This window comes from Megachile rotundata, chromosome 13 (assembly GCF_050947335.1).
Source record: "Megachile rotundata isolate GNS110a chromosome 13, iyMegRotu1, whole genome shotgun sequence".
Taxonomy (NCBI): Eukaryota; Metazoa; Arthropoda; class Insecta; order Hymenoptera; family Megachilidae; genus Megachile; species Megachile rotundata.
This window is the reverse complement of record NC_134995.1, coordinates 9,417,613-9,443,815: the sequence shown is the minus strand read 5'-3', so window position 1 is coordinate 9,443,815 and position 26,203 is coordinate 9,417,613. Positions and strand designations below refer to the sequence as shown.

At 36.0% G+C, this 26,203-nt stretch overlaps 1 protein-coding gene across 3 annotated transcripts in view; it reads left to right on the top strand.

Moving 5' to 3' along the window:
• The first annotated feature begins 6,070 nt into the window (after positions 1 to 6,070).
• LOC100880575 (sodium- and chloride-dependent glycine transporter 1) overlaps positions 6,071 to 26,203 on the top strand; it is a 30,662-nt gene continuing 10,529 nt past the window's right edge. The window contains exons 1-8 of one of the 3 annotated variants that reach the window (XM_076538804.1): positions 6,071 to 6,828; positions 9,160 to 9,328; positions 11,360 to 11,638; positions 14,126 to 14,330; positions 15,755 to 15,948; positions 16,830 to 17,010; positions 19,800 to 20,037; positions 21,169 to 21,507. In XM_076538804.1, coding sequence (XP_076394919.1) covers positions 6,799 to 6,828; positions 9,160 to 9,328; positions 11,360 to 11,638; positions 14,126 to 14,330; positions 15,755 to 15,948; positions 16,830 to 17,010; positions 19,800 to 20,037; positions 21,169 to 21,507 — 1,635 coding nt within the window. In that variant the 5' untranslated portion in view covers positions 6,071 to 6,798. Of the gene's footprint in view, positions 7,257 to 9,159; positions 9,329 to 9,945; positions 10,276 to 11,359; positions 11,639 to 14,125; positions 14,331 to 15,754; positions 15,949 to 16,829; positions 17,011 to 19,799; positions 20,038 to 21,168; positions 21,508 to 26,203 lie in introns of those variants that run through there. The other 2 variants (XM_076538805.1, XM_012290024.2) reach the window with 2 other exon arrangements.

Sequence of the window (26,203 nt, the reverse complement as noted above, 5' to 3'; positions counted from 1 at the left end):
CATATGGTTGTAAGTTCGTATGTAATGTAAATCATGCAATAATGATATAATTTTAATGAGATAAAAAGAAACAATGTAACAGCTGCACAATTCATGTACATACATATGTGATTATAAGTAACACATGTAACATATAATTATGAGTAGTAATATATGTAACGTGACTCCTGTAAAATATAAATTTAATAATATACCAATAAACAGTAACTATAACAATTATATTCATTCACATATTTATTATGAGTAATAATTATACGTCATAATACACATATGTACATGTGAGTCTATATCCACATATGAGCACATATGAGTATTAATGTATCAGTAAAAGAAATATATACCAGATATAATTTTAATCATTAATATTATAACAATATATAATATAATATAATAAAATAATATAACAAAATAAATATAATAAAAGAATTAATTACTAATATAATACTATTGAAATAATATATCCATTGAAAAGCGTACATCCTCGTATTCTACCTCCAACCTTAAAAAACATAAAATTTCAATGATCTTATCCACAATAGCGAATAGTAAGTTATTAATAAATAACAAGCGTTTGAACAAGTATTTTTCGTTGTTACGCTAGAACGAATCTCGAAAGTTAAATCATCTTGACGTGAATGCAACGCGAACTAAACGCTGTTGGCACAAAGTTCCATCTGACTCGAAATGCAATTTTTGAAAGTACACCGTGTAAACACGTATCAAGAGTGCAACGAGTGAATATTTCCGAGAAATATTTGTCATGTTTGAAAACATAGAAATTATTCAAATTAAAATATGGGCACAACACGCAGAGTGTAATGCTGCTGCGTGTGCGCTGATAAAGGACGTTGTCGCGAAGCGCAAGCGGGACAAATAAATAAACGCGTCGGTAAAATCTGTATTTTAAAACCTTTCAATTTTATCGGCTGACGTACTTTAGTATCATCAATATTTTCGAAAATATCAAATCGTTAACATTTTGCTACCCCGTACGCTAAAACGTGTTTTCACCCGAATTAAATATCATTTTAATCTCTGTTTTTCATGCAAATAAACGTGAACTTTAGATTGAAGTATGTGTGTTGGGATGTGAAATTAAAATGTATGGGCGACCTTTTACGATTATGTTATGTGAAATGTTATGTATAGGGATATTTATTAATATTAGTGAATTTTTCAATTTTTCAGTTATTCAATTTTTTAGTTTTTCAATTTTTCAATTTTTCAATTTTTCAATTTTTCAATTTTTCAATTTTTCAATTTTTCAATTTTTCAATTTTTCAACTCTTCAGTTCCTCCATTCTTTAATTTTTCAACTCTTCAGTTCCTCCATTCTTTAATTTTTCAACTCTTCAATTCTTCAATTTTCTATTATTTCAATTTTTCAACTCTTCAGTTCTTCCATTCTTTAATTTTTCAACTCTTCAGTTCTTCAATTTTTTATTATTTCAATATTTCAACTCTTCAGTTCTTCCATTCTTTAATTTTTCAACTCTTCAATTCTTCAATTTTTTATTATTTCAATTTTTCAACTCTTCAGTTCTTCCATTCTTTAATTTTTCAACTCTTCAATTTTTCAATTCTTCAACTTTCCAATTTTCCAATTTTTCAACTCTTCAATTCTTCAATTTCTCAGTCTTCCAATTTCCCAACTTTTCAATTCTTCAGTTTCCCAATTTTCCAATTTTTCAACACTTCAATTCTTCCATTCTTTAATTTTGCAACTCTTCCATTCTTCAATTCTTCAGTTTCCCAATTTTCCAATTTTCCAATTTTTCAACTCTTCAATTCTTCAATTCTTCAATTATTCAATTTTTTAATTATTTCATTCTCCAATTATTTAATTTTTCAATATTCCAATTTATCAATTTTCCAACTTTTCAATTTTTCAATTCCTAAATTTTTTAATTTCTAAACTTCAAAAATTTGTGTCATGTAACATTTAAAAAGAGACTAGTAAATTTTCTCTGATAAATCTCTTTCTTCAAAGAAATTACAATTATTAAATTTTTCAATGTTTCAAATTTTCAATTTTCAATTTAAAAATTCTTAACTTTTTAAATTTCTAAATTGCAACTTCAAAAATTGATATCATGTAACGTTTTAAAAAAGGTCTTCTAAATTTTCCTTGATAAATCTCTTTCTTCAAGGAAATTAATGTGAATTTTTCATTTTTTTCAATTTTCTCAACGTTTCAATTTTTCAATTTTTCAATTTTCAATTTGAAAATTCCTAAATTTTTAGATCTCTAAACTATAACTTCAAAAATTTGTACCACATAACATTTAAAAAAAAGTCCACTAAATATGATAAATGTCTTTCCTCAAAGAGATTTGAAATAATATACAGGAATATTGAAAAATCTCGATAGTTTGACGTAAATGGAGCCGGAGCTATGCGACGTTACGTTAAACATTGAAATATTGAAATACATTTCTGAGAGTGCTACAAAATATTCTCCGCAATTCACGTTTCAAATACTTCAACATTATAAAACCAGTCATTTAAGCGATCGATTCATCGATAATGTGACGTATTTCTTCCCCGCAAAGTTTCCATTCATTCTAACGAAATTTTGACGTTGATGTTCATTATTCGATAACGAATAAGCATGTTGATATCCGACAGTTCGTATTCATTATCCCATTATCGATTCGCTGAAACATCGGGGCTGATTATTTTATCGAAAGTAATAATCGGTGATATTAAAACAAGTGAGTCAATGAAAGTAGATATTAATACAACGGAAGTTATTTGACAAAAATTGTTTTTTCCTGTTGGGTGATAAGGTTGGGGAATGTACAGGGGTTCCCCTGATTAAGTCGGTTTTTTAAATCCCTTTTGCATGATACATTTTTGTATCATTTGATAAAATGATGTAAAATTTCATTTTGTGTGTGTGATACAAAATTTCATTTTGTATTAATGAAAAAATTTCATTTCGTATTTTATGTTCATTTTATACAAAATGAAATTTTGTATCATTTTGAGAAAAATGAATTAATTGGGGAAAAGGTCAAATTGCATATTTTTAAATGTTGTGAGAAATTTATAACTTTGTAAAAAAATAAATAGAAAAATTCATAACTTTGTAAGTTTGTAAGTTTGTAAAAAAATAAATAGAAAAATTCATAACTTTGTAAGTTTGTAAATTTGTAAAAAAATAAAAAAATGCATAACTTTTTAAGTCTGTAAAAATATTGAAAAATTCATAAATTAAGCTTGTAAACAAAATAAAAGAGAATTCATAAATTTGTAAGTTTGTAAATTTGTAAAAAAATAAATAGAAAAATTCATAACTTTGTAAGTTTGCAAAAAAATTGAAAAATTCATAAATTAAGTTCGTAAACAAAATAAAAGAGAATTCATAAATTTGTAAGTTTGTAAGTTTGTAAAAAAATAAATAGAAAAATTCGTAACTTTGTAAGTTTGTAAAAAATATTGAAAAATTCATAAATTAAGTTCGTAAACAAAATAAAAAAAGAATTAATAAATTTGTAAGTTTGTAAGTTTGTAAAAAAATAAATAGAAAAATTCATAACTTTGTAGGTTTGCAAAAAATATTGAAAAATTCATAAATTAAGTTCGTAAACAAAATAAAAAAAGAATTAATAAATTTGTAAGTTTGTAAAAAAATAAATAGAAAAATTCATAGCTTTGTAGGTTTGCAAAAAATATTGAAAAATTTATAAATTAAGTTCGTAAACAAAATAAAAAAAGAATTCATAAATTTGTAAGTTTGTAAGTTTGTAAAAAAATAAATAGAAAAATTCGTAACTTTGTAAATTTGTAAGAAATATTGAAAAATTCATAAATTAAGTTTGTTAAAAAAAATAAAAAAAAATGCATAAACTTGTAAATTCATAAATCTGCAAAAAATAAATACAAAAATTCGTAAACAAGTGCATCCCTAACAAATAAAAAAAATATATAAAATAGTGAGTTGCTGAATTTTGCAATAATGTGTATCTAAAGTCCAATAATGCGTAACAAAAGAAATTGTGCTAAATACATTCGAAATAATCCAGTACTCGAATGCATATTACGCACTCGTGTATCAACATTCATGATCAAATATACTTTATTCATATCGCCTTATCTACCATCCCCTCCTCCTCAGTTCTCTGAAATCAACGAAATAAAACCACGATTCGTCATCAATCTCGAACGTCAACGTAATCGGACATTTCGAACGATCAATTTCATAAATTCAATTCCGATGAACTGTGTGTGCCTCACAAGAAGTCTCGTGAAACTATACAGGACTAAAACAAATATTCTGCGATTATTTACTTGAAGTTCTTAATAGATACTAATTAAAAGTACTGAATGATTTAAATAATTGTTTCACAAATTTATTTTAAATTTATTAAGAAGAGTTTCTCTTTAAATACACAATTAAACTTTGTTCGATTATTAATCTAATTGCGTACACTAATTTTATGTTCACTCAGTTATTTATTTATTTTTGTTTATTTAGAATATATACAAGAATGAATGTATACATTGTGCAGTTATAGGTTTGATGTGAATAGTATTTCTTTCATTTTGACCAACTAATCCGATATTCTTTCCATGAGACTTCTTTCGAGACACGCACAGTAAGTGATACACAATGTGGTACACAAATTTGATTGTATAAAAAATCTACGATCAAATTCATAAACGTCTAATCATATCGCGTCGTCTTATCAGCACCGAATCGATCTTTATCGCTGTTAAGGAAACTCTTCAAACAATCGCTGTTACAGTTTTATCGTGCCACGCGTTGATTATTGTTCTTATGCCGCGGTTTAGCGGCTTTCGTGTACTCGACTGCAACGTAGATTTCCTCTGAATAAAGATGCATTTGTAAACTGGACAATTTTTTAATTTGCACAAGTAACAAGGGCTGAAGGCTTCAAATTGTTGGATTTTTTAATTTTTCAATTTTTCAATGTCTGAATTTTAAAATTTTACACAATTTTTAAATTTGCAAATGTTTACTGAAAATGTATTTTCAGATCTCCAAATCTCTAAATTTTCTAAAATATCAAATTTCCATATCGTCAAATCCCAAATTCCTGGATCCACTTTCTACGTCCCCAAATCTCTAAGTCCATAAACATCTACGTCTTCAAATCCCTAGATTTACAAGCTTCTACATCTCCAAGTCCCTAGATCAACAAACTACTACGTTTGTAGAATCCAGATCTATAAATATCTATGTCTTCAAATCCCTAGGTCCATAAGTTTCCATGTCTTCAAATTTCTAGGTCTAAATCTCTAAGACTCTAATTCCTCAACTTCCAACATCTCCAAACTCCTAACCCACTCCTTTCACTTCAAATTCCTTAAAATTCATACAAAAACAGAGTAAACCTCCCTTCCCATTGTCACATTTCCCCAAATTTGCACTCGACTGTACCACGCCGATAATCAAACAAAATCTCGGCGAGAACGTGGCGGTCGATGTTAAACCGTTCTCGAACACCTGTCGCGTCGCGAACGATGCTAGATCGATTCGACGCTCGACCACGCTTTTAATATCGCATTACCAAATCGTGTCCGAACGAAATCGAGCTAGGGACAAACATTTCCGTACCGTTTACCGACTAAAACACTATTTTATTTGGTGGAAGAGTGTAAATGTCAAGGCAATAAGTTTCGCGGTAAACAGAGTAGTGGTACTTCGGGTGTCTTCGGTTCTCTCCGCTACTATTCGGATCACGTGACACGGCAGCATGGTCTTATGTAGCACCAAAATATTTAAACGTTATTTAAGCAAGTTTCTGCATTGTAATTAAAAGACAAGCTTGCGTTAATTGTAAAAATAAGAAATTTGTTAATAATACATAAATATAAATATAAATAAATAAAATATGTAATGTGCATTGTACATGTGTAAAATTATAGGAAAGACTAAAGACTCTTGTTAGTACAAACAGATATAAATAAATAAATAAATAAAATATGTAAAGTGTACGTATATAACAGTTTTCGATTATTTACAAAAAATACAAACAAAATTATTTAACAAAAATTAAAAAGAAACCGAAAAAATATATAATATATAATTCACATATTTCATTCATTTATTCGTATTTTTTTATTTATGTACATTACAAAAATTTTTTGTTTTCCAATTTGCATAAACCTTGTCTTCTGTTTGCTTTATTTAATTTACCCATTTACTTATATTCTGTTCTGTTTATTTCTTACAGTTTCTATTATCTCTTTTATTCGTCTTCATTTATCTTCATATACGGTGCAAAGACAGTGGTTCATTCACTTCTGATTGAACATTCATCTCACCGTTTATATAAGTACAGCACGGACCGCGAAGCACGACTCAAGCCGAGCGCGCCCGAAACTACCCGATGTACCACTATTTCCTCTAATCACCAGAGACAAGTATACCGCATAGCAAATTTCAATATTTCAAAGCTTTCAAAGAAAGTAGACTTCAAAATTTACCTCGTTCACTCGATAAAAATCAGTACAAGACAATAATTCGCAATAAAAGTGCGAATGGTTTCCGTAATTTTTGTCAAAAAATTCGAGATGAGTGAAAATGACGCATCTCGTAAATCCAGTCTTAATGGTTTTCAAACTATCACCTTTATCAATTGCGACCACGTTCTCGATAATGCCTGATTATCTCGATTATCTGAGCGTTATATAGTTGTCTAAGAGCGAGACCTGTTCAGACGATCGCGCTCGCGGTGTCGAACGCACCGCGATATCTCGCACATCCCGTGAAAACCTCGTCTCGACTGTGAAACACGTTTTTTTCGCCCCTTTCCAACGCCGCTTGTCATGACGAGTGTCAAGGAAAACGCACCGAAGGTAAGCTGGCATTGCGATACGAGAGCAACAAACTGCAGCAGCAACAACGTGGAAACTCGTCGTTGGACAATGGTCTGTCAGGTGTCACGCGTACGGACGAGTATCCCTCCGTTGGGACGCGTTCGATACCGGCGATATACCTATCGTGCTAAAATCCCGTTCGCTAAAACCTGTGTCCTCTCGTGAAAACGGTGTGATGGCAGCTCGTCAACCCTTTGAGTGCGGAGCTTTGGAGGCTGGGGTACTGTTGCTGGATGCGTCATTCAACCGGCACCGACGATTGCTACCGGCATTTGTTTATTTGCCGTTATGCTTAATCCTTCACGCGTACAGTGTTACCGGGTATTATATTGACACGCCGCCATGGTAATGTCGTGCGGAGTGGGGTGTTATTAGTATGGTCTTCAAATATTTGGGACGCGAGACGTGTGAGTGCATTGTATGTCAGTTTTGGATTCCATATGTGTATTCGTAGATTTATGTACTATTTTCCTGTGATGTAGTGTTTGACTCAGTGGATTTGGTTATTATAGGCTGATTTATTCTTGAACCTTTGTATCTACGAATCCATATATTTTTGAACTTTTATGTCCTCAAATTTTTATGTTGGCAAATTATTATATGTTCAAATTTATGTATTCCCAAATTACACAAATCTCAAATCACTGTATCCTTAAATTTTACAATTGTCAAATCTCTATGTTTCTAAATCTTTATAATTCCGAATTTCTACATCCCCAAATATCTATAACTACAATCCCTAATTACTATCCCTAGATAAATACCTCTAGTCTATAAGAAATCAATCATATATGCATTTTACTATTATGAATAGAGGTACTGTTTTGAACGACCTTCACTATAGAAGCGCCATTTATGCACTCTTTAATATTCCACAACAAAGATAAGAAACGAACATTGTCACTAACGTTATCAGCATGTCTGCTTCGGTCTTCTGGTCGACGTTTTTATGTTAATCCACGTTGCAATATGTCACAGTACAAGCTTTTGCATCTAGATAGATCGGGTTATTATTAGCTGTCTCATAGTTAGCAATTTTTAATACATGTCAAATTTAAATAATTTGAATTGAAATAAACAAATTCTCAAATTTGGATATTTTTACATTCCTAAATTTCTACATTCTCTATCTCCAAATTTCCAAATCCTCAAATCCCCACCCTTCAATTCCCCAAATCAACCTCCAAAACCCATCCTCAAACCGACATATACTGCCTACTCCTTTTATCGCTACGCAGCAATCACACTCCCGCCACTCAACCAGAATCTGCTTCAAGTTTCCTCGTTCCCGCTTTCGGAAAGAACAGCGTCATAGAATCGCAGACGTCCTCGAATCTCCGAAGGAACAGAATTTCCAATCAACCGTACAAACGAAGCTCCGCGGATTTCGGTTTACCGTTGTTTCCGCAGAGTACACAAGCTCTCGCTTCGTTGAATGGCTTCGCTTGCGTGGCTCCGAAATCAAAATACCGCGTGTGCCATGTAACGCGACGCACGTAAAAGAACAAAGTTTCTTATCCGTGTTCGCAGCTTGGATTATCAGTCCGGAACGTCGAAGCGCGTCTGGTGACGAAACCGAGAAGCTCCGGATCTCTGTCTCTCCTGCGAAAATGGACGAGACAGCAACAATTTCGCCGACGCTGATTTTCGCGCGAACAAGCAACATTTTCCCGCGCTTTCTTTCCCGAAGTATTCTTCGCATAATCGCGCGGCTCGATACGGCGCCCGATCCCGCGACTTGGCCCTCGAAACGTTGTAAAAATATATTTTCATTTTTAATAAAATGTCGAGGGGCGAGCCGCAAAATCGGGCTCGATGGCGCGAGGAATATTTTGGAAAGTACGGGAAAATGTTGCTTCTCGAAAATCTTACGTTGAAACTGTCCTCGTCTCGCCATAGAAGGGACCGTTTCTCGTATTTCGCCGCAAGAGGCCCCGGAAGTCGACTCAGTATCGGTCCACCGTTCTAGTATATTCTTAAACCATGGATGTTCGCAGTCGCTTAGACTTCCGAGATAAATTCGCTCGATTCGAGCGTTCCTCTAATCTCGTTACGTAAATACCTTGAACGGTCCTTCCGGAAGCGCTTTCGCTTTCCCACTTTCTGCATTATCCACGTTCCATCCGTATTGTCTCGCATATTCTATAACCCCCCGTTTCCGCTTCGCACGCCTCGCGGATCCTCTTCAGATTCGCTTCGAGGCTCTCGCGATCTTCTCTTCCGAGCTCACGATTTCCAGGCTTCTTCCCTTTGTATACCGCCGCGATAATTTCTATGACGCAAATATGACGTGGCCCGTGTTATTGGCAGGTAAAGAGGATTTCGCTAGGGGTCGGTGGTGCCTTGGTGCAGCTGCCAGAGGATCCTGAACGGGGTAGCTGGGCCAACCCCATCGAGTTTGTTTTATCCTGCATCGGGTATGCCGTTGGCATTGGCAATGTTTGGCGTTTCCCTTACCTCGTATATCTTAATGACGGCGGTACGTATACATACGTGTTTGTACATACAGGGTGTATCACAGCGGGTGGCCATATAGGGAGAGATGCCAGGCTGAATTATGAGCAGTGTAGGAACATTATGTAACGGGGACGTGAACTATTGCAGGGGGAATTTCGATGATATTTTAGTTTGTTTGTTACTGAAGTATATCGATGAATTTGTGAATTTTGTGGTTCTGGATTTGTCAAGTAATTAAATTTGAAGTATATGGATTTTCTGATGGTCCCAGATTTGAGCTACCTTTTGAAATTCTTGAGTTGATGGAAATAGTTGAGTTTGTAGGTTAGAAATTTGGAAGTTGATTTTGAAATGATTGAATTGTGCAAAGTGATAGATTTGAAATGATTGAATCTCTTAAACATCCCTTAGACATTTCTTAAATCGCCCTTAGACTACAAATTGTCAATACAACCCTATATTAAATTATCTTATTCTACACTGACCTACAACCTAATCTATGTTACCACGTCGATATGTCATAAACTTTCTTTTCATATAAGCTTCCCCGAAAAGAGGAAGCAGGAGCCTAAAGGAGAGCAGACGCGACACGTCGCTCGTTGTCGACGCGACGAAGCGGTTAATTCGAATAATTAAGCGTAGTTTGGCAGATCGTGACCGGGTCGTTCGGGGAAAATTTAATAAATCTTTCGTGACTGCGTGCGTGCGGTTGTGCCTGTTGACGCGGTCGCGTCCCCCGACGCTGGGCGTCGCGACGCGTCGGTTTATTTGCTAAACGATGAAAAAGAGAGACGACCCAGCATCCAGAGAACACTTGGCTTTTAATTATTCTATTTTACTTCCACTCCGGCCGTTTTGTTCTTTTCTGTTTACGCAGACCCGCTCTTCATTGTTTCGCCGGCAGCCTCGAACGAAAGATGGGGGAACAGAGAAACAGAGGCACCACAGAGCCGCTTTAACCTCTCCATTGTAACGTTATTTCAATGCGTTAATCAGAGCTCTGATAAATTTTAATTAACATCCGTTGCCGGTACGCGATAAATTTCAACGATTCGCCGCGAACGTTTATCTGTGCGGTCATCGATGAAAGCCGAAATCGCCGCGGCGCACAACGAGTTTTGTAATCGTTTTTAAATTGATGTATTGCTCACGGCTTTGCGACTTTCGGAATTTGGGATTTTAGAGTCAAATTTTGACACGTTGAAATTCAGGTTCAACAATTTGGGAATCTTGAATGTTTTTGTAGTTTGCAATTTTTTAATTCAGGAGTATTGGGTTTGGGTACTTTTGTAGTTCTGAATTTTTCAACTTGGTAGTGATGGATTTAAGTACTTTTATAGTTCCGAATTATTCAACTTGGTAGTGATGGGTTTAAGTACTTTTATAGTTTCAAATTTTTCAACTTGGTAGTGATGGGTGGTAGCACTTTTATAGTTCTGAATTATTCAACTTGGTAGTGATGGGTTTAAGTACTTTTACAGTTCCGAATTTTTCAACTTGGTAGTGATGGGTTTAAGTACTTTAACATTTCTGAATTCTTCAACTTGATAGTGATGGGCTTAAGTACTTTAACATTTCTGAATTTTTCAACTTGATAGTGATGGGTTTAAGTACTTTAACATTTCTGAATTTTTCAACATGGTAGTGATGGGTTTAAGTACTTTTACAGTTCTGAATTTTTCAGCTTGGTAGTGATGGATTTAAGTACTTTAACATTTCTGAATTTTTCAACTTGATAGTGATGGGTTTAAGTACTTTAACATTTCTGAATTTTTCAACTTGATAGTGATGGGTTTAAGTACTTTAACATTTCTAAATTTTTCAACTTGGTAGTGATGGGTTTAAGTACTTTTACAGTTCTGAATTTTTTAATTTGGGAAGTTGGACTTGAAGACTTCATGATTAAACCCAGTAACTCAAGATTTAGAAATGATCAAACCTTCATGATTCAGAAACGATAAATCAAACCCCATTTTTGCAAAAGGGAAAGTCGCCTCTGTTTTACTCTGTCATATTGATGACATGTACCTAACATCATACTGAACATTTACAGGCATCTTCTTAATACCGTTCATCTTAATGTTAATAACAATGGGACTACCAATATTCTTTCTGGAACTGGCAATTGGACAGTATTCCGGACTCGGGCCTAACAAAGCGTTCACCCGAATAGCACCAGCTTTTCAGGGTGTCGGTTACGGCACCCTCGTCGTCATTTTGTTGGTAATGGTTTACTACATGGTGATCGTGGCTTGGACTCTCTTCTACACTTTCGTTTCGTTCATGCCGAAGCTGAAGTGGGCCTACTGCGACAACGATTTTAATACTAACGGTAAGTGCGATTTATGGAAACTTTGAACTCACCGATTTTGTTCAAACTTGGTACACTTATGAAGTACGTCCGAAATATTAATTTTGTTAAAGGGTAGATCGCAACTTTATAATATAAGGAAAAAACTTGAGTACTTGTAGTGAGATATAGAAGTCATTAAAGAATGATAATACGGTTTTATTCATCATCACTATTTTTCATAATGAATGTTATCTAAAAAATAGTTGTCATTTTGAATGAACAAGTTTTTGTGCACATGGTTATAGATCTGAAAGCTGTGGGTTGGGATGTACAGTATTAATAGCGAATAATACCTACCTATTTCGTATTATGTTATCGATATTCTATGCCTCATTAATCCCCGAATTAGATTCACACAGGCACGCTGCTAATTAAACTAATCTACGGTATCAAATATTGTTTTCTTGTTAGACTATTTCCTCTTCATTAATTCCTGAAATCAACAGCAAAATTATTTATTTTTAGGTTAAAACAGAAATATAAATAATTGGTCATATATTTTATTGTACAGTTCCTTTGATTATAAACAAAGTCACAGTTAATACAAATATTTGTTAATTCGAAGTGTAAAAATTTTGTCGCTTACAAAATACAAAAATTAAACACCCGTGAAGAAAATAAATCCACACATGAGAAAATGAAGGTGGATTTCAAGCGTTAATTATGAAAAATAGTCCGTTGATAAACGAAAGCATCTAAATGTTGTAATTAGTAGAATTGTAATAATAGTCGAGGACAGTCTCTCTATTTTTCTTGGTTTGACTAACAAAGGAGCGTTTCGAGCCGCTTATTGCCACGTTTAATGACATTATCATTAAAACGTGAGCACGTGCGAACGCATAAGAGAGCTCTTGAAACCGGAAATCCCTTGTAGAACGAGGTAGCTCTAAAATAAACGATGGAGGGCAACAAAGCGCTAGTATAATTAGTCCTGGTCTCCTGACGATCGTAACAAAGTATTCTCGTGAATGTGTACAGGACGTTTAAAAAGTTGTCGCGTTAATATTGTCAGGGCAAAGGTAGAAGTACAGGACGTTCAAAATGTGGTGGGTTATAATTGTTAAAACAAAGAAAAAATAGAGGACGTTTCAAAAAATTGATGTATGAAAGATGTTCAAGGGAAGGAAAAATACAGGACGTTTAAAAAAATTGATGTATAAAAATTGTTCAAGTGAAGGAAAAATACAGGACGTTTCAAAAGTTATGTCTGCAAATTATGAAGACGAAGAAAAGCATGTTTAAGAGACATATTAAAATTGTCTTAACGTAGGAAAAATACAGGTTATTCACAAAATTCATGAATACGAATTGTTACAATAAAGAAGATGTACAGGACGTTTCAAAAGTCATGTCTACAAATTATGAAGACAAAGAGAAACATGTTCAAGTGACAAGTTAAAATTGTCTTAACATAGGAAAGATACAGATTGTTCACAAAATTGACGTATAAAAATTGTTACAACAACGAGGAAGTACAGGTCGTTTCAAAAGTCATGTCTACAAATTATGAAGACAAAGAAAAACATGTTCAAGTGACAAGTTAAAATTGTCTTAACATAAGAAAAATACAGATCGTTCACAAAATTGACGTATAAAAATTGTTACAACAACGAGGAAGTACAGGACGTTTCAAAAGTCATGTCTACAAATTATGAAGACAAAGAAAAACATGTTCAAGTGACAAGTTAAAATTGTCTTAACATAGGAAAAATACAGATCGTTCACAAAATTGACATATAAAAATTGTTACAACAACGAGGAAGTACAGGACGTTTCAAAAGTCATGTCTACAAATTATGAAGACAAAGAAAATCATGTTCAAGTGACGTTTTAAAATTGTCTTAACATAGGAAAAGTTCAGATCATTCCCAAAATTATACAGAAATCGTCAAAGCAAAGAAGTACAGGACGTTTCAAAAGTGACATACAAAAATAATCAAAACAAAGAGGAAAATCCACATTATTTTATTACATTCCATAACATATATTCATTATTATAAATATGAATTATACATACATCTGTCATTACACATACATTGATTGTTATTAAAATATTATTAAAATACACAGTCACTAATACAACTACACACATATAATATTTATAAAAATGTACTATTTCTCCTATTCATACACCACAAAAATTTCATCCCTTGAAATAGAGTTTCTACACGAAAAGCAGGAACGAAAAATATGAAAAAAATGGAAGAGAAAATATACTCGTATCACATCCTCAAAGACATAACCTCTTTTAACAGCCTGTATACGTACACTCGCGTAGCTGTAGTGTTTAATATTAAACCGAAGAGTATCAGTTTTATAATACGTCATATTCCGCGAACGACAGCCATTTCGTTTTAATCAACAGCAGCCTTTAAAGAAGGTTTTATGGCTGCCTCGTAATTATCGCGAAACCGAGTTAAACGATATTAGATCTCAGATATAGGATCATAATATCGAATTTTACAGATTGTTATAGCGGACTGCAGGAGATCGAGTGTCAACAAATCGACTCGGGGATGATATTTTATAACAGAACTTGTTTGCCTGCGAAAGATGTCTGCCAGAGTCTTGGTTTTCATGGAGGTAATGTTACGTATTGTTTCGATGGCGACAGGGTTGAACCGCTTCGACAACTTTATAAACGGGTACTGTCTTCGGAAGAATATTACAAGTAAGATACACTTTTATTAATTAGTTTATTTATAAATTGAGGTTGGATAAAAATTAGGAAGGTTAAGGATTTTTCGTTTCTGTTTTGCAAAGTAATCCCTCAAAATTAATTCCCTAAAACTAATTCCCCAAAGTACTAAAATTCCCCAAATTTTCCAAATTCTCCGAATTCCCTAAATTCCCCAAGTGCCCAAAATTCCCTAAATGTTCCAAATTCTCCAAGTTCCCCAAATTCTCCAAATTCCTCAAATCCCCAAAATGCCTAAATTTCCCAAATTCCCAAATTCCTAAATTTCCAAAATGTCTAAATTCCCTAAATTTCCCAAGTGCCCCAAATTTTCTAAATTCTCAAAATTTCCCAAATTCCCCAAGTGCCCCAAATTCTCAAATCCCCAAATTCTCCAAATTCCCCAAATCCCCCAAATCCCCCAAATCCCTAAATTCCCCAAATCCCCCAAATTCCTAAATTTCCAAAATCTCTAAATTCCCTAAATTTCCCAAGTGCCCCAAATTCCCTAAATTCTCAAAATTTCCCAAATTCTCCAAGTGCCCCAAATTCTCAAATCCCCAAATTCTCCAAATTCCCCAAATCCCCCAAATCCCCCAAATCCCCCAAATTCCTAAATTTCCAAAATCTCTAAATTCCCTAAATTTCCCAAGTGCCTCAAATTTTCTAAATTCTCAAAATTTCCCAAATTCTCCAAGTGCCCCAAATTCTCAAATCCCCAAATCCTCCAAATTCCCCAAATCCCCCAAATCCCCCAAATCCCCAAATTCCCCAAATCCCCCAAATTCCTAAATTTCCAAAATCTCTAAATTCCCTAAATTTCCCAAGTGCCCCAAATTCCCTAAATTCTCAAAATTTCCCAAATTCTCCAAGTGCCCCAAATTCTCAAATCCCCAAATTCTCCAAATTCCCCAAATCCCCCAAATCCCCCAAATCTCTAAATTCCCCAAATCCCCCAAATTCCTAAATTTCCAAAATCTCTAAATTCCCTAAATTTCCCAAGTGCCCCAAATTCCCTAAATTCTCCAAATTCTCAAAATTCTCAAAATTCTCAAAATTCCCCAAATTCTCCAAGTTCTCCAAATTCTCCAAATTGCCCAAATCCCTAAATTTCCCAAATTCCCCAAATTCCTGAATTCCCAAAATCTCTAAATTCCAAAATTCCCCAAAATCCCCAAATTTTCCACCTATCTAACCTAACTCCGTTCCCCGAAACGAGTACATGAATTTATTCGTGTCTCGGATTGATTCGTTTCGCGCAGCGACTCTCAGTAATCGGATGACAAGCTCCGTGTCTATATTGTTGGCCGTCTGAGCACCGTTCGGCGCTAAACAAGATGGACGGCGCTAAACAAGAAAATCGCGGAGAAAGGTAAAACATGTAATCGTGATCGGATGTTATCGTTGATCGAATCCAGCGACTATGTGCTGGGTGTACGGGGAGCCACGTGGGAACATTTCGGAGGCATAAGATGGGAATTGTTGGGATGTCTCACCCTCGCCTGGATAATCTGCTTCCTGTGCCTGATGCGTGGTGTCCAGTCCATCGGGAAAGTCGTCTACTTCACCGCCCTTTTCCCTTACGTCATGCTCACGGCGTTACTGATACGAGGTAAGAGGCAGCTAGAAACGCTTTTCGTGTAATAGAAAATTCAAGATCGATACGATTAAATATCCTGCTCCTTCGCAACGTTATGTGAAATCTCAACGGTACATGAAATATAATCGAACTTATGGTTGTTGTGAGAATGATTGGCGTTTGGTGATTTACTTTCCAAATTTACAAAACTACCAAATTGTTATAATTTCTAAATTTTCCTATTTTTGAATGTCTAAATATCTGCATGTGCAAATGTCCACATGTCCACATGTTCAAATGTTGACATGTTCACATATCCACATGCCCAAATCTCCACATGTCCAAATCTTCATATGTCCAAATTTCCACATGTCCAAATCTTCACATGTCCAAATCTTCACATGTCCAAATCTCTACATGTCCAAATCTCCACATGCCCAAATCTCCACATGTCCAAATCTTCACATGTCCAAATCTCCACATGTCCAAATCTTCACATGTCCAAATTTCCACATGTCCAAATCTTCACATGTCCAAATCTTCACATGTCCAAATCTCTACATGTCCAAATCTCCACATGCCCAAATCTCCACATGTCCAAATTTCCACATGCCCAAATCTCCACATGCCCAAATCTCCACATGTCCAAATCTCCACATGTTCAAATCTCCACATGTCCAAGTCTCCACATGTTGAAGTCTCCACATGTCCAAATCTCCACATGTCCAAATCTCCATATGTCCAAATCTCCACATTTCCAAATCTCCACATTTCCAAATCTCCATATGTCCAAATCTCCACATGTCCAAATCTCCACATGTCCAAATCTCCACATGTCCAAGTCTCCACATGTCCAAATTCCCAAATATATATTAAAAGTACGATATTAATATATCATATGATCATGGAAACAGGTGTGACATTAGACGGAGCCGGAGAGGGTGCACTTTGGTTCATCACATTCAACTGGTCCAACCTAGCATCCACCACCATCTGGGGACAAGCTGCCTCTCAAGTGTTCTACTCGCTTGGAATCGGTTGTGGCTCACTGATCACCCTTTCAAGCTACAGTAAATTCAGCAACAACTGTCACAGGTGAGTCCATCTCTCATAGTGAATCCTTCACACTACTTATTTGTCACTCTACAGCTACTGTATTAAAACAAAGATAGTTATGTCAATTTGGACATTGAGTTTATGTGGGTCAAGTTGTATTATGTTAATGGTAAAATTTTTAGTAAAAAAGTTTATTGTTAAAATTAGACTTGATATCCAAATTGAAGTGTATTAAAAATTTGAGTAAAATTGATTGCAGCTGAAGTACGAGTGTAAGATAAGTTCAGATAAGTTCAAATAGAGCAAGAGGTTAATACCTCATGTCATACTTCATAATTTTAACCTCGTTCATAATAAAAAACAACTCTCACAAATATGATATAACAATTTTCTGTATTTATTTATATAAACCACTATTAATATCTATCGAATATGTTAGTACCCAGTATCATTTTGTCCGAGGTATTAAACTGATGCTATTTCATGCATTTTCAATAGGATCATAACGATGTGCAGTATTTCATGCAGTTATCGGGTTTCTTTATCGGGGATTTTTAGCCAATATTTTTTTAGGATATCATTTTCGATCGATAGTACTCTATCCCACCGAGATTTGTGCGTAGAGCCGAAATTGCTTCATCAAAGCTTCATGAAATAGTATCAAATGAAACATTTGACTGCTGAAAGAATTATGTGCAATGTATACGCATCCTGTATACAAAAATACGTCGAAAAATATTTAGGTGAAAACCTCAATGCTTTGTTTATTACAATTTTTGTATTTAATATATAAAATAGAGGAAGTATGTCAAGATTAGGTTAGGGTATCATCTGATATAGGGTTTGTGTAGTTAGTGCTTTAGGTTAGGTTAGGTTCTAAATCTAATAGTAGGGTTTGGGTAACTGTCTACAGATGTAATTGTTAGAATAGCCTAACTTAAGTTAGGTTAGGTAAGGTGATCTAACTTAAGTTAGGTTATGTTAAGTGAGCTAACTTATGTTAGGTCAGGTGATCTAACAGAAGTTAGGTTATATTAGGTGTATTAACATAGATGATGTTAGGTGGTCTAACTTAGGTTCGATTATGTTAGGTGAACTAACTTAGGTGATGTTAGGTGATCTAAGTCATATAAAGACTTATGACATCTTTAATAACAAGAACTATGTAGCTGAAAATAAATTAGCTTAAGCTTTTTATATCTAAAGGAACTATCCAGATGTGAAGATACAAGGTTAGGTTATCAAGATCATCCCTTGATCATTTCCGACCGCAATCGCCCCAAAAGTCATCAAGTATCAATTAATCCCGCTTTCGATAAAAGACACGCAACAGTAATAACCTTTGATTCAAGGCCTATTTAATATTCCCTAACGGTCGTTCCGAACGGAAACGTATCCAAGGAACGGAATTCCGTGCACCGAACAAACAGCGGCGAGTTTCTAATAATGTAATTCTCTCGCATAATGCTTAAGCTACAGCTTCCGGGCTTGGTCAGGTATTTTCGACCGGGGAATCTAACCGTTGTGCACACGCTCAAAGCGTCTGTCAGCTATTTCATTTTGCACGATGCCGTTCGTGAGGCAAACCCGTCGCGGCGGCCGTTGCCTCTAAAGTAAAATCATACTAGCCGGGACAGAACGGTTCACGTTCTCGAAATATTGCTCGAAGTCGTAATTAGCATGATTATCCGACGCTGAACTTCCCCTCGCGGCCGACTACAATTCGTTGCACGTTGCATCGCGCATAAATTATATCAGTATGGCGCAAGTCGAATGAGCAAACGCCACCAGGCTAGCATAATTCCCAGCGCCGGTTGGCTCAAGTTTTACCGTTCGCTATTAATTGCTCTTACACGTCACCTTACACCCATTCGTTCCTTATCGCACACATTTTCTGTTTCACAGCTTTGATCTTTCTTCTTCGTTCTTCTGAACATCGTCATCCTGATATGAATACTGATCTGTCAGAATCTGACATACTTCTGTATCCTCACGTTGTGATGATATGTGGATGTACCCATGTCTGAACATCTGGGTCTCTTCAATCGTGGGTTGACACCTGTACTTAAAATTTGAAAATGTACTTAATTATTTTAGGTGGATAATTATGGAGAAATAAGGAGCATGTGTGTCACAGTTTGTTAGAAAATTAAAATAAAAAAAATTTCTGATTCAACGAGATTTGAACACTGGTCGTCGAATTTGAAGTCTAATACTTGCGTCACCAACCCATCACTACTTTTTGCATTTTTGTAAAAATTATATCCTTCTTAATGTACAATCTTATTCAAATTTTAAGTATATCCCTTACCATTCTAAGTACCCACACTCATACCATGTATGTCCATCATTGCTCCAAATTTGATTTGAACAAACCCCGGTCACCGAATTTGAAGTCCAATACCTCTGTCACTAACCCATCACTACTTTCTACATTTTTGTAAAAATTATATCCTTCTTAATGTACAATCTTATTCAAGTTTTAAGTACATCTTACCATTCTAAGTATCCACTTATTTCATGTATGACCATCATCCCTCCAAATTTGATTAGAACGAACATTGGTCATTGAATTTGAAGTCCAATACCTATGTCACCAACCCATCACTACTTTCTACATTTTCGAAAAAATTACATACTTCTTAATGTACAATCTTATTCAAATTTTAAGTACATCTTACCATTCTAAGTACCCACACTTATTACACATATGACCATCCTTTGATCTTCTAACACAATCATCATATCAAAAACGCACTAAATTCGTGATCACCCATATTTATTCGATAATTCAAAGATATTGGTACGGCCATAATTTCTGTCCTCAGGGACGCGATTTTCGTGACTATTACGAACCTGCTCACCTCGATATTCGCTGGCTTCGTGATATTCTCCATCATGGGATTCCTCTCTAAGCAAATGGGGTTACCGATAGGCCAAGTAATCAAAAGCGGCACCGGGCTGGCTTTTATCGCGTACCCGGAAGCAGTGGTACGGATGCCTTGGCCCAACGTCTGGGCTGTTCTATTCTTCGCCATGCTGTTCATTCTCGGTATCGGTAGCCAAGTAAGTACATTAAACGACACTATATTGCTCTCTCTCTCTCTCTTCTTTCTCTCTTTCACCTCTCTCTCGAAAACGTAACGATCGATCCGGAGAATTCAACTGTGAGCTTGGTTCTCAAAGGCTCGTTAAAAAAAGAGTAGATAGGTTTCAATTGCAAAGGGACACCGCGCAAAAAGCTACTTGAATGTACAAACCTGTCCACAAGTTGTTCGACTTTTATTTACCTTTCCATGGTTAAATTAATTCTATTAGTTGATCATTTATGCGTTACGTAGGTGGAAATCAATTTTTGAATAGTGATATTAGTACTTCTGATTTTTTTGATTTTGGCTAAATCTCAAAATGTCCAAATCCACAAATCATCCCAAATCTCCACATTTCCAAAAGCTCGAATTTCAAAATATCCGAATATCCCAAGCGCGAAGATTCTCAACCCTTCCGTCCACAAGCGCTTCCAAGCCCGATCGTATCACGATGCTGTTGAAAAGTTTGAAGAGTGTTGTTGTTCGCGTGGAGGGTGTTTCGAGCCTTATCCTCTGCGAATCAGAACGCAAAATATTTTTCGTCCTGGCGATCCCCGGCCCGTAAGAAGGGCGCCATTCAAGTGAGCCTCGGCAGTTTCGGGCGCGCTCGTCAAAAGAGCTGCGGGGCGAGAATGCGCTCGCAAGTAGCCAGACGATCGTGCCGTGTTACTTTTGCATCGCCTGGCCCTCTGTCCGCCTCGGGGCTCGTATATCATGGAGAGAGTTATGGTTTGCCGTCCCACTGAAATCCACACCTTTCTTCCTGCCTTTTTCCTTCGAATGAGAGAGCCGTGGAAAGGTAAACGAACAAGACGGAAACGAAAGCGGAGAACAGGGACAGACAGAGCTCACGGGGAACCGAGCGAAAGAGCCTTTGTTTTCTCTATGCTTTCTCTGTCCTCTCCGCAGCCAGTGCGCTGAAGGGTAATTAAGACGGACCGCGTCAAAAAAAAAAAAAGAAGAGAGAGGAAAGAAAAAATGTAACGGTAGAACGAAGAAGAGGAGGAGAAAGAAAAATGAAAATACACGAAAGGGTAACGAGAATACCCGGCGGGCGAGCATCGGCCTGGTCGCGCAAGCCGGTCGTTGCTTTTTACGATACGCACAGTTCGCAGGCGTGCAAGCGATAAACACCGCCATATTGGACCAACGGCCGGATTTACGGAAACACGAGAGCTACGTGGTGCTCGGTATATGCGTCACTTGTTGGCTGTTGGCTATACCGATGCTGTTCGACGGCGGTATTTACCTGTTCACGCTGATGGACTGGAACACCGCTTCTTGGGCGATACTATTGATCGGCATCGCCGAGGTTGGCGCGGTATCCTGGTGTTACGGCTGCAACAAATTCCTGCGTAACATCGCCGAAATGCAAATGCGGTTCGGCCTTTTCCTGCGTTGCTATTGGTGGCTCAGCTGGGTCGTGCTCGCGCCCGTCACCTGTCTGGTAAGTGCATTGCTGATACCCTACTCCTTGCCGCGTCTTCTGACGCCTGTTCGATCTGTTTCGTTCTCGATAAGCCGAAACTATGCCGCAGTTATTCGCCGATAATTAACCGGCGTGATGCACTGTTTGTTTTACGGATGCCGGATAACGACGGGAGGGCATTTTGCGCCTACCGAGCGGAAAGCAACGGCGTGAAATGTTGGGAATATCCTGGGGGACGTGGCATGTACAGTCCATGGCAAATCTATGCTTCGGCGAACGTGATAGTCGGATTAGGGGATTCGGTTCGGTGGATTTTCGACGTTTGGCGATTTCAAGATTAAGGATTTTGGGATTTGGAGTTTAGAATTTGGGGAAATAGTCTTGATACCGTGGGATTTAGGAATTTGGAAAATTTAGGAATTTGGGAAATTTGTGGGAATTTTAAGAATTTTGGGAATTTAGGAATCTGGGGAATTTTGGAAATTTGGAACTTTGGAAATCTGGGGAATTTTAGAGAGTTGGAGAATTTGGGAATTTGGAACTTTGGGAATCTGGGGAATTTTAGAGAGTTGGAGAATTTGGGAATTTGGAACTTTGGGAATCTGGGGAATTTTAGAGAGTTGGGGAATTTGGGAATTTGGAACTTTGGGAATCTGGGGAATTTGAGGAAGTTGGGGAATTTGGGAATTTGGAACTTTGGGAATATGGGGAATTTGAGGATGTTGGGGAATTTGGGAATTTGGAACTTTGGGAATATGGGTAATTTTTGGGAGTTGGAGAATTTGGAAATTTGGAAATTTGGAAATTTGGAACTTTGGGAATCTGGGGAATTTGAGGAAGTTGGGGAATTTGGGAATTTGGAACTTTGGGAATCTGGGGAATTTTTGGGAGTTGGAGAATTTGGAAATTTGGGAATCTGGAAAATTTGGGGGTTTTAGAAATTGGGGAAAATTGAGGAATGTTGGGATTTTAGAAATCGGGGGAATTTTCAGAATTTAGGGAATTTGGGGAATTTGGGAAATTAAAAAATTTTGAATCTTGAGAAATTAGAAAAATTTAAGAATCTCGAGAAATTGGAGAAATTTGAGAAATAAAAAATTAATAAGTCTATCAATTCAAAAATTTACAAAATCCACTTTACCAATTTTAGAATTTGAAACCTGCAAAATTAATTTCTAATTAAATTTGAAAATTGTAATCTCTCCCGCCTTAAAACAACAATAAATATCAAGCAAATATAAAATACGAATGCTCACTTCTATAAATGGCGTAATACCGGCTCCGCGAAATTTCAGTCGGTGCTTGATAAATTATCCTCGAGTTTCTGAAGGAAATTAATTAAATGAGTTACTGTAAATCCTGATCAGTTAAAAATAACGTTGGTAACTGTTCGCGTGTAACTGATTCGATCAGTAAAGTTTTACGTGTAATGAACTATATTAATCTATAATTTCTTTGTACAGTAACACGATAAGGGTGTACAACGGAGTTCATTAAATCGAGTTTTAGTTAAGTACCCTTCACTTTGATTGATTTTCAAATGGTTATTTTATATTTATTTAAGAACTGATTCGGGAGATAACGTTTTACTTCTTCAACTACATTATCGTGAACACATCAATTTTTTTTAGTAATCACAGTTCTCATTCATTATTTTAGAAGTCGTGGATGTTAATTAGTAGATTCATGGGTCTTAAAGCGAGACTTTGTTATAACCATGATTGATTTCCTTTGTTAAATCCGGAGATCTAATCACAGGCAGAAATAATAAGTTTAGGTCAGCAATTTAAGCCACTTTTTAAAACTTTAAAATTTCATTTTTAAATTTTAATAATTTGGAATATATTTGTAATTATTATTATTATTAAAATTTATTGTGTAGGTAATTTCTGTCTTGTAGTTAAGCTGCACCATTATTTACGAATTGAATTTCGCGCGGTTTCGCTGCAAAATGGCGGTCGTTTTTTCAAGACTCTACAGATTGAAACTAATTATTCCTGCAAAGCTTGACATTCACAAAAGTTTAGATTCTTAACGTAATGTTTACAAAATATGTAGCTTGTTATACAAAAATATTAAAACGTTTATTACAATTTATATTTTATATTAATGTCGAAAGTTTCAACAGTATCTAGAAGGGAATTTATTCTATCGCTGTACAAACATCGCAACAAACTTTAACGTGGAGTTTGAGAGCTTACTAACATTGTAGTCTTCAAGTAAATTTCCTAATAAACATAAGTTATATCCCTAAATTTAGGTGAACTTCGAGAACAACAATCGAAGCTTAAAAAGTTTACTGACGCCATATTGGGAACAAGAGTTACATTCTTTTCTTTATTATTGTCTCTCATTTTTTATTAATACATTCTTTCTTTATTCTGATATTTACTATTATATTATTATTACTTTTTTATTATATTATTACATTTGTACATTTTATTATTTTTTATTAACACTTTCTATTATTTTGTATGAGTGATATTTTGTCTTATTTTTATTGTTTCAGTAATTGTCACATTAATTTCGACTCTGTTGAATTACAGGCTATAATAAATTATAGTGATCAATATCTTTAGTTATAAACTAGTAAAGTAGGAGAAATGAAGGTACTTATTATTTTTTCGTTTCTTTCCCAACTGGGTCAAGTTATTCCCACTTTATTAGTCATATAACGAGCACTTCTGTCCGTCGAGTACTCGCAACAGTGTTTTTTATATTAAATGAATACTTTTGTAAATAACGAAGCTTCTCTTTAGAATGTCAAGCACCGCAGCATAATTTAAACAAATTAATGTAATTTTACGACCCTGAATTTCGGACCTGAGGAATTATTCTATATTTCTTGCAAATATCTAATTTAAGTCATTCCACAAAAGACAACACATTCAGTTTAGCTTTTTAATTTTCTTTTACAGAGGTTCTCAACCTGACAACATTTCCTATAAAATTTATTTATTAAAATTAAGAACTTCACACAAAAGTTCTCGCGTACAAACAAAACAGTCCCAGAAAAGATCTGTATTTCACAGTTTTAATTACATCTTTTCCTCATTTAATTATTACAGCAGGAACTGAAAATCTCTGCTTTACTAATTCGTCTCCTTTAAAAAAAAAACCGAAAGAAGCTTAGCGTCACCGAGAATTATAAAAATTAAAAAAAAATGTATAATTTTTTAAGTCGTCGAGAGTAGTCTAACCTCTTAAACAAGGGATCCGTGTTCAGTAGCTAAACGTTTGTTCTTTCGTTACTCTCTTCTTTCCCCGGTCGCGCAGCTTATGGTTAAGACGTTAATCCTTTCTATTTCCGTGGTATTTTCGCTGACGGTATTAACGCGGTTTTGTTCCTCGGTCCTCGAGTATTTTGCACGGTGGTTATTGATTTTCAGTTTATCGTAGACTCTTCCTCGTTTTCGCCTTCTTTTTCCGGGTTCAGCAAATCACCTGACTGTCTCCGTTGGTTTAGGGTCGTTGAAAAAAATCACGGATCAAATAATTATGTACCACTTCTCTTAAGAGTTTCGAGAACCACCCTTTCCCTTCACAAAGACCCTCACCACCCAAGACCCTCATAGGTCTCCCCTTCTATGGCGAGACGAGGACAGTTTCGACGCAAGATTTTCGAGAAGCAACATTTTCTCCTACTTTCCCAAAATATTCCTCGCGCCATCGACCCGATTTTGCGGCTCGCCCCTCGACATTTTATTAAAAATGAAAATATATTTTTACAACGTTTCGAGGGCCAAGTCGCGGGATCGGGCGCCGTATCGAGCCGCGCGATTATGCGAAGAACACTTCGGGAAAGAAAGCGCGGGAAAATGTTGCTTGTTCGCGCGAAAATCAGCGTCGGCGAAATTGTTGCTGTCTCGTCCATTTTCGCAGGAGAGACTGAGATCCGGAGCTTCTCGGTTTCGTCACCAGACGCGCTTCGACGTTCCGGACTGATAATCCGAGCTGCGAACACGGATAAGAAACTTTGTTCTTTTACGTGCGTCGCGTTACATGGTACACGCGGTATTTTGATTTCGGAGACACGCAAGCGAAGCCATTCAACGAAGCGAGAGCTTGTGTACTCTGCGGAAACAACGGTAAACCGAAATCCGCGGAGCTTCGTTTGTACGGTTGATTGGAAATTCTGTTCCTTCGGAGATTCGAGGACGTCTGCGATTCTATGACGCTGTTCTTTCCGCCGTTCTTTGTCTCTTCTTTGGAGTGGTCTCGCCAGGTGTTTCTGATTAGGTTAAACTCCTGACAAATTCGCGAATTTGTAGCTGGTGAACAACACGGAAAAGTGCACGAAGAACCGAGTAATGATCATTATTCTCCCAAGACAGCGTCGCGATTTTCATCATTAAGATTTCTTACCCCGTTCCGCCGTATCAAGCACAACGATGCTTATCCTACTCGATCTCTGTCCTCGGCTCGAGACTCTCGACATCCAGACCTGGGTCAACTCGTTGATCGATCGACTATTATATTAAGCGTGACATTTTTGGCACCGCTTGAACGTTTATCGTTATTCTAACGCCGATAAAAATCCCGTCCATCTTCCAAGTACGCTTCATACATATTCATTCGCTTTTAATTTTACTTGGTTGCTTTGTGTGGTTAGGTTACGTTGCCTTTGACAGGTTATGTTGGCTTTGACAGGTTAGGTTGGTTGATGTAAGGTTTTGGGGAGCATTGGGAGGTTAGATGTGGATGTTGAATTGTA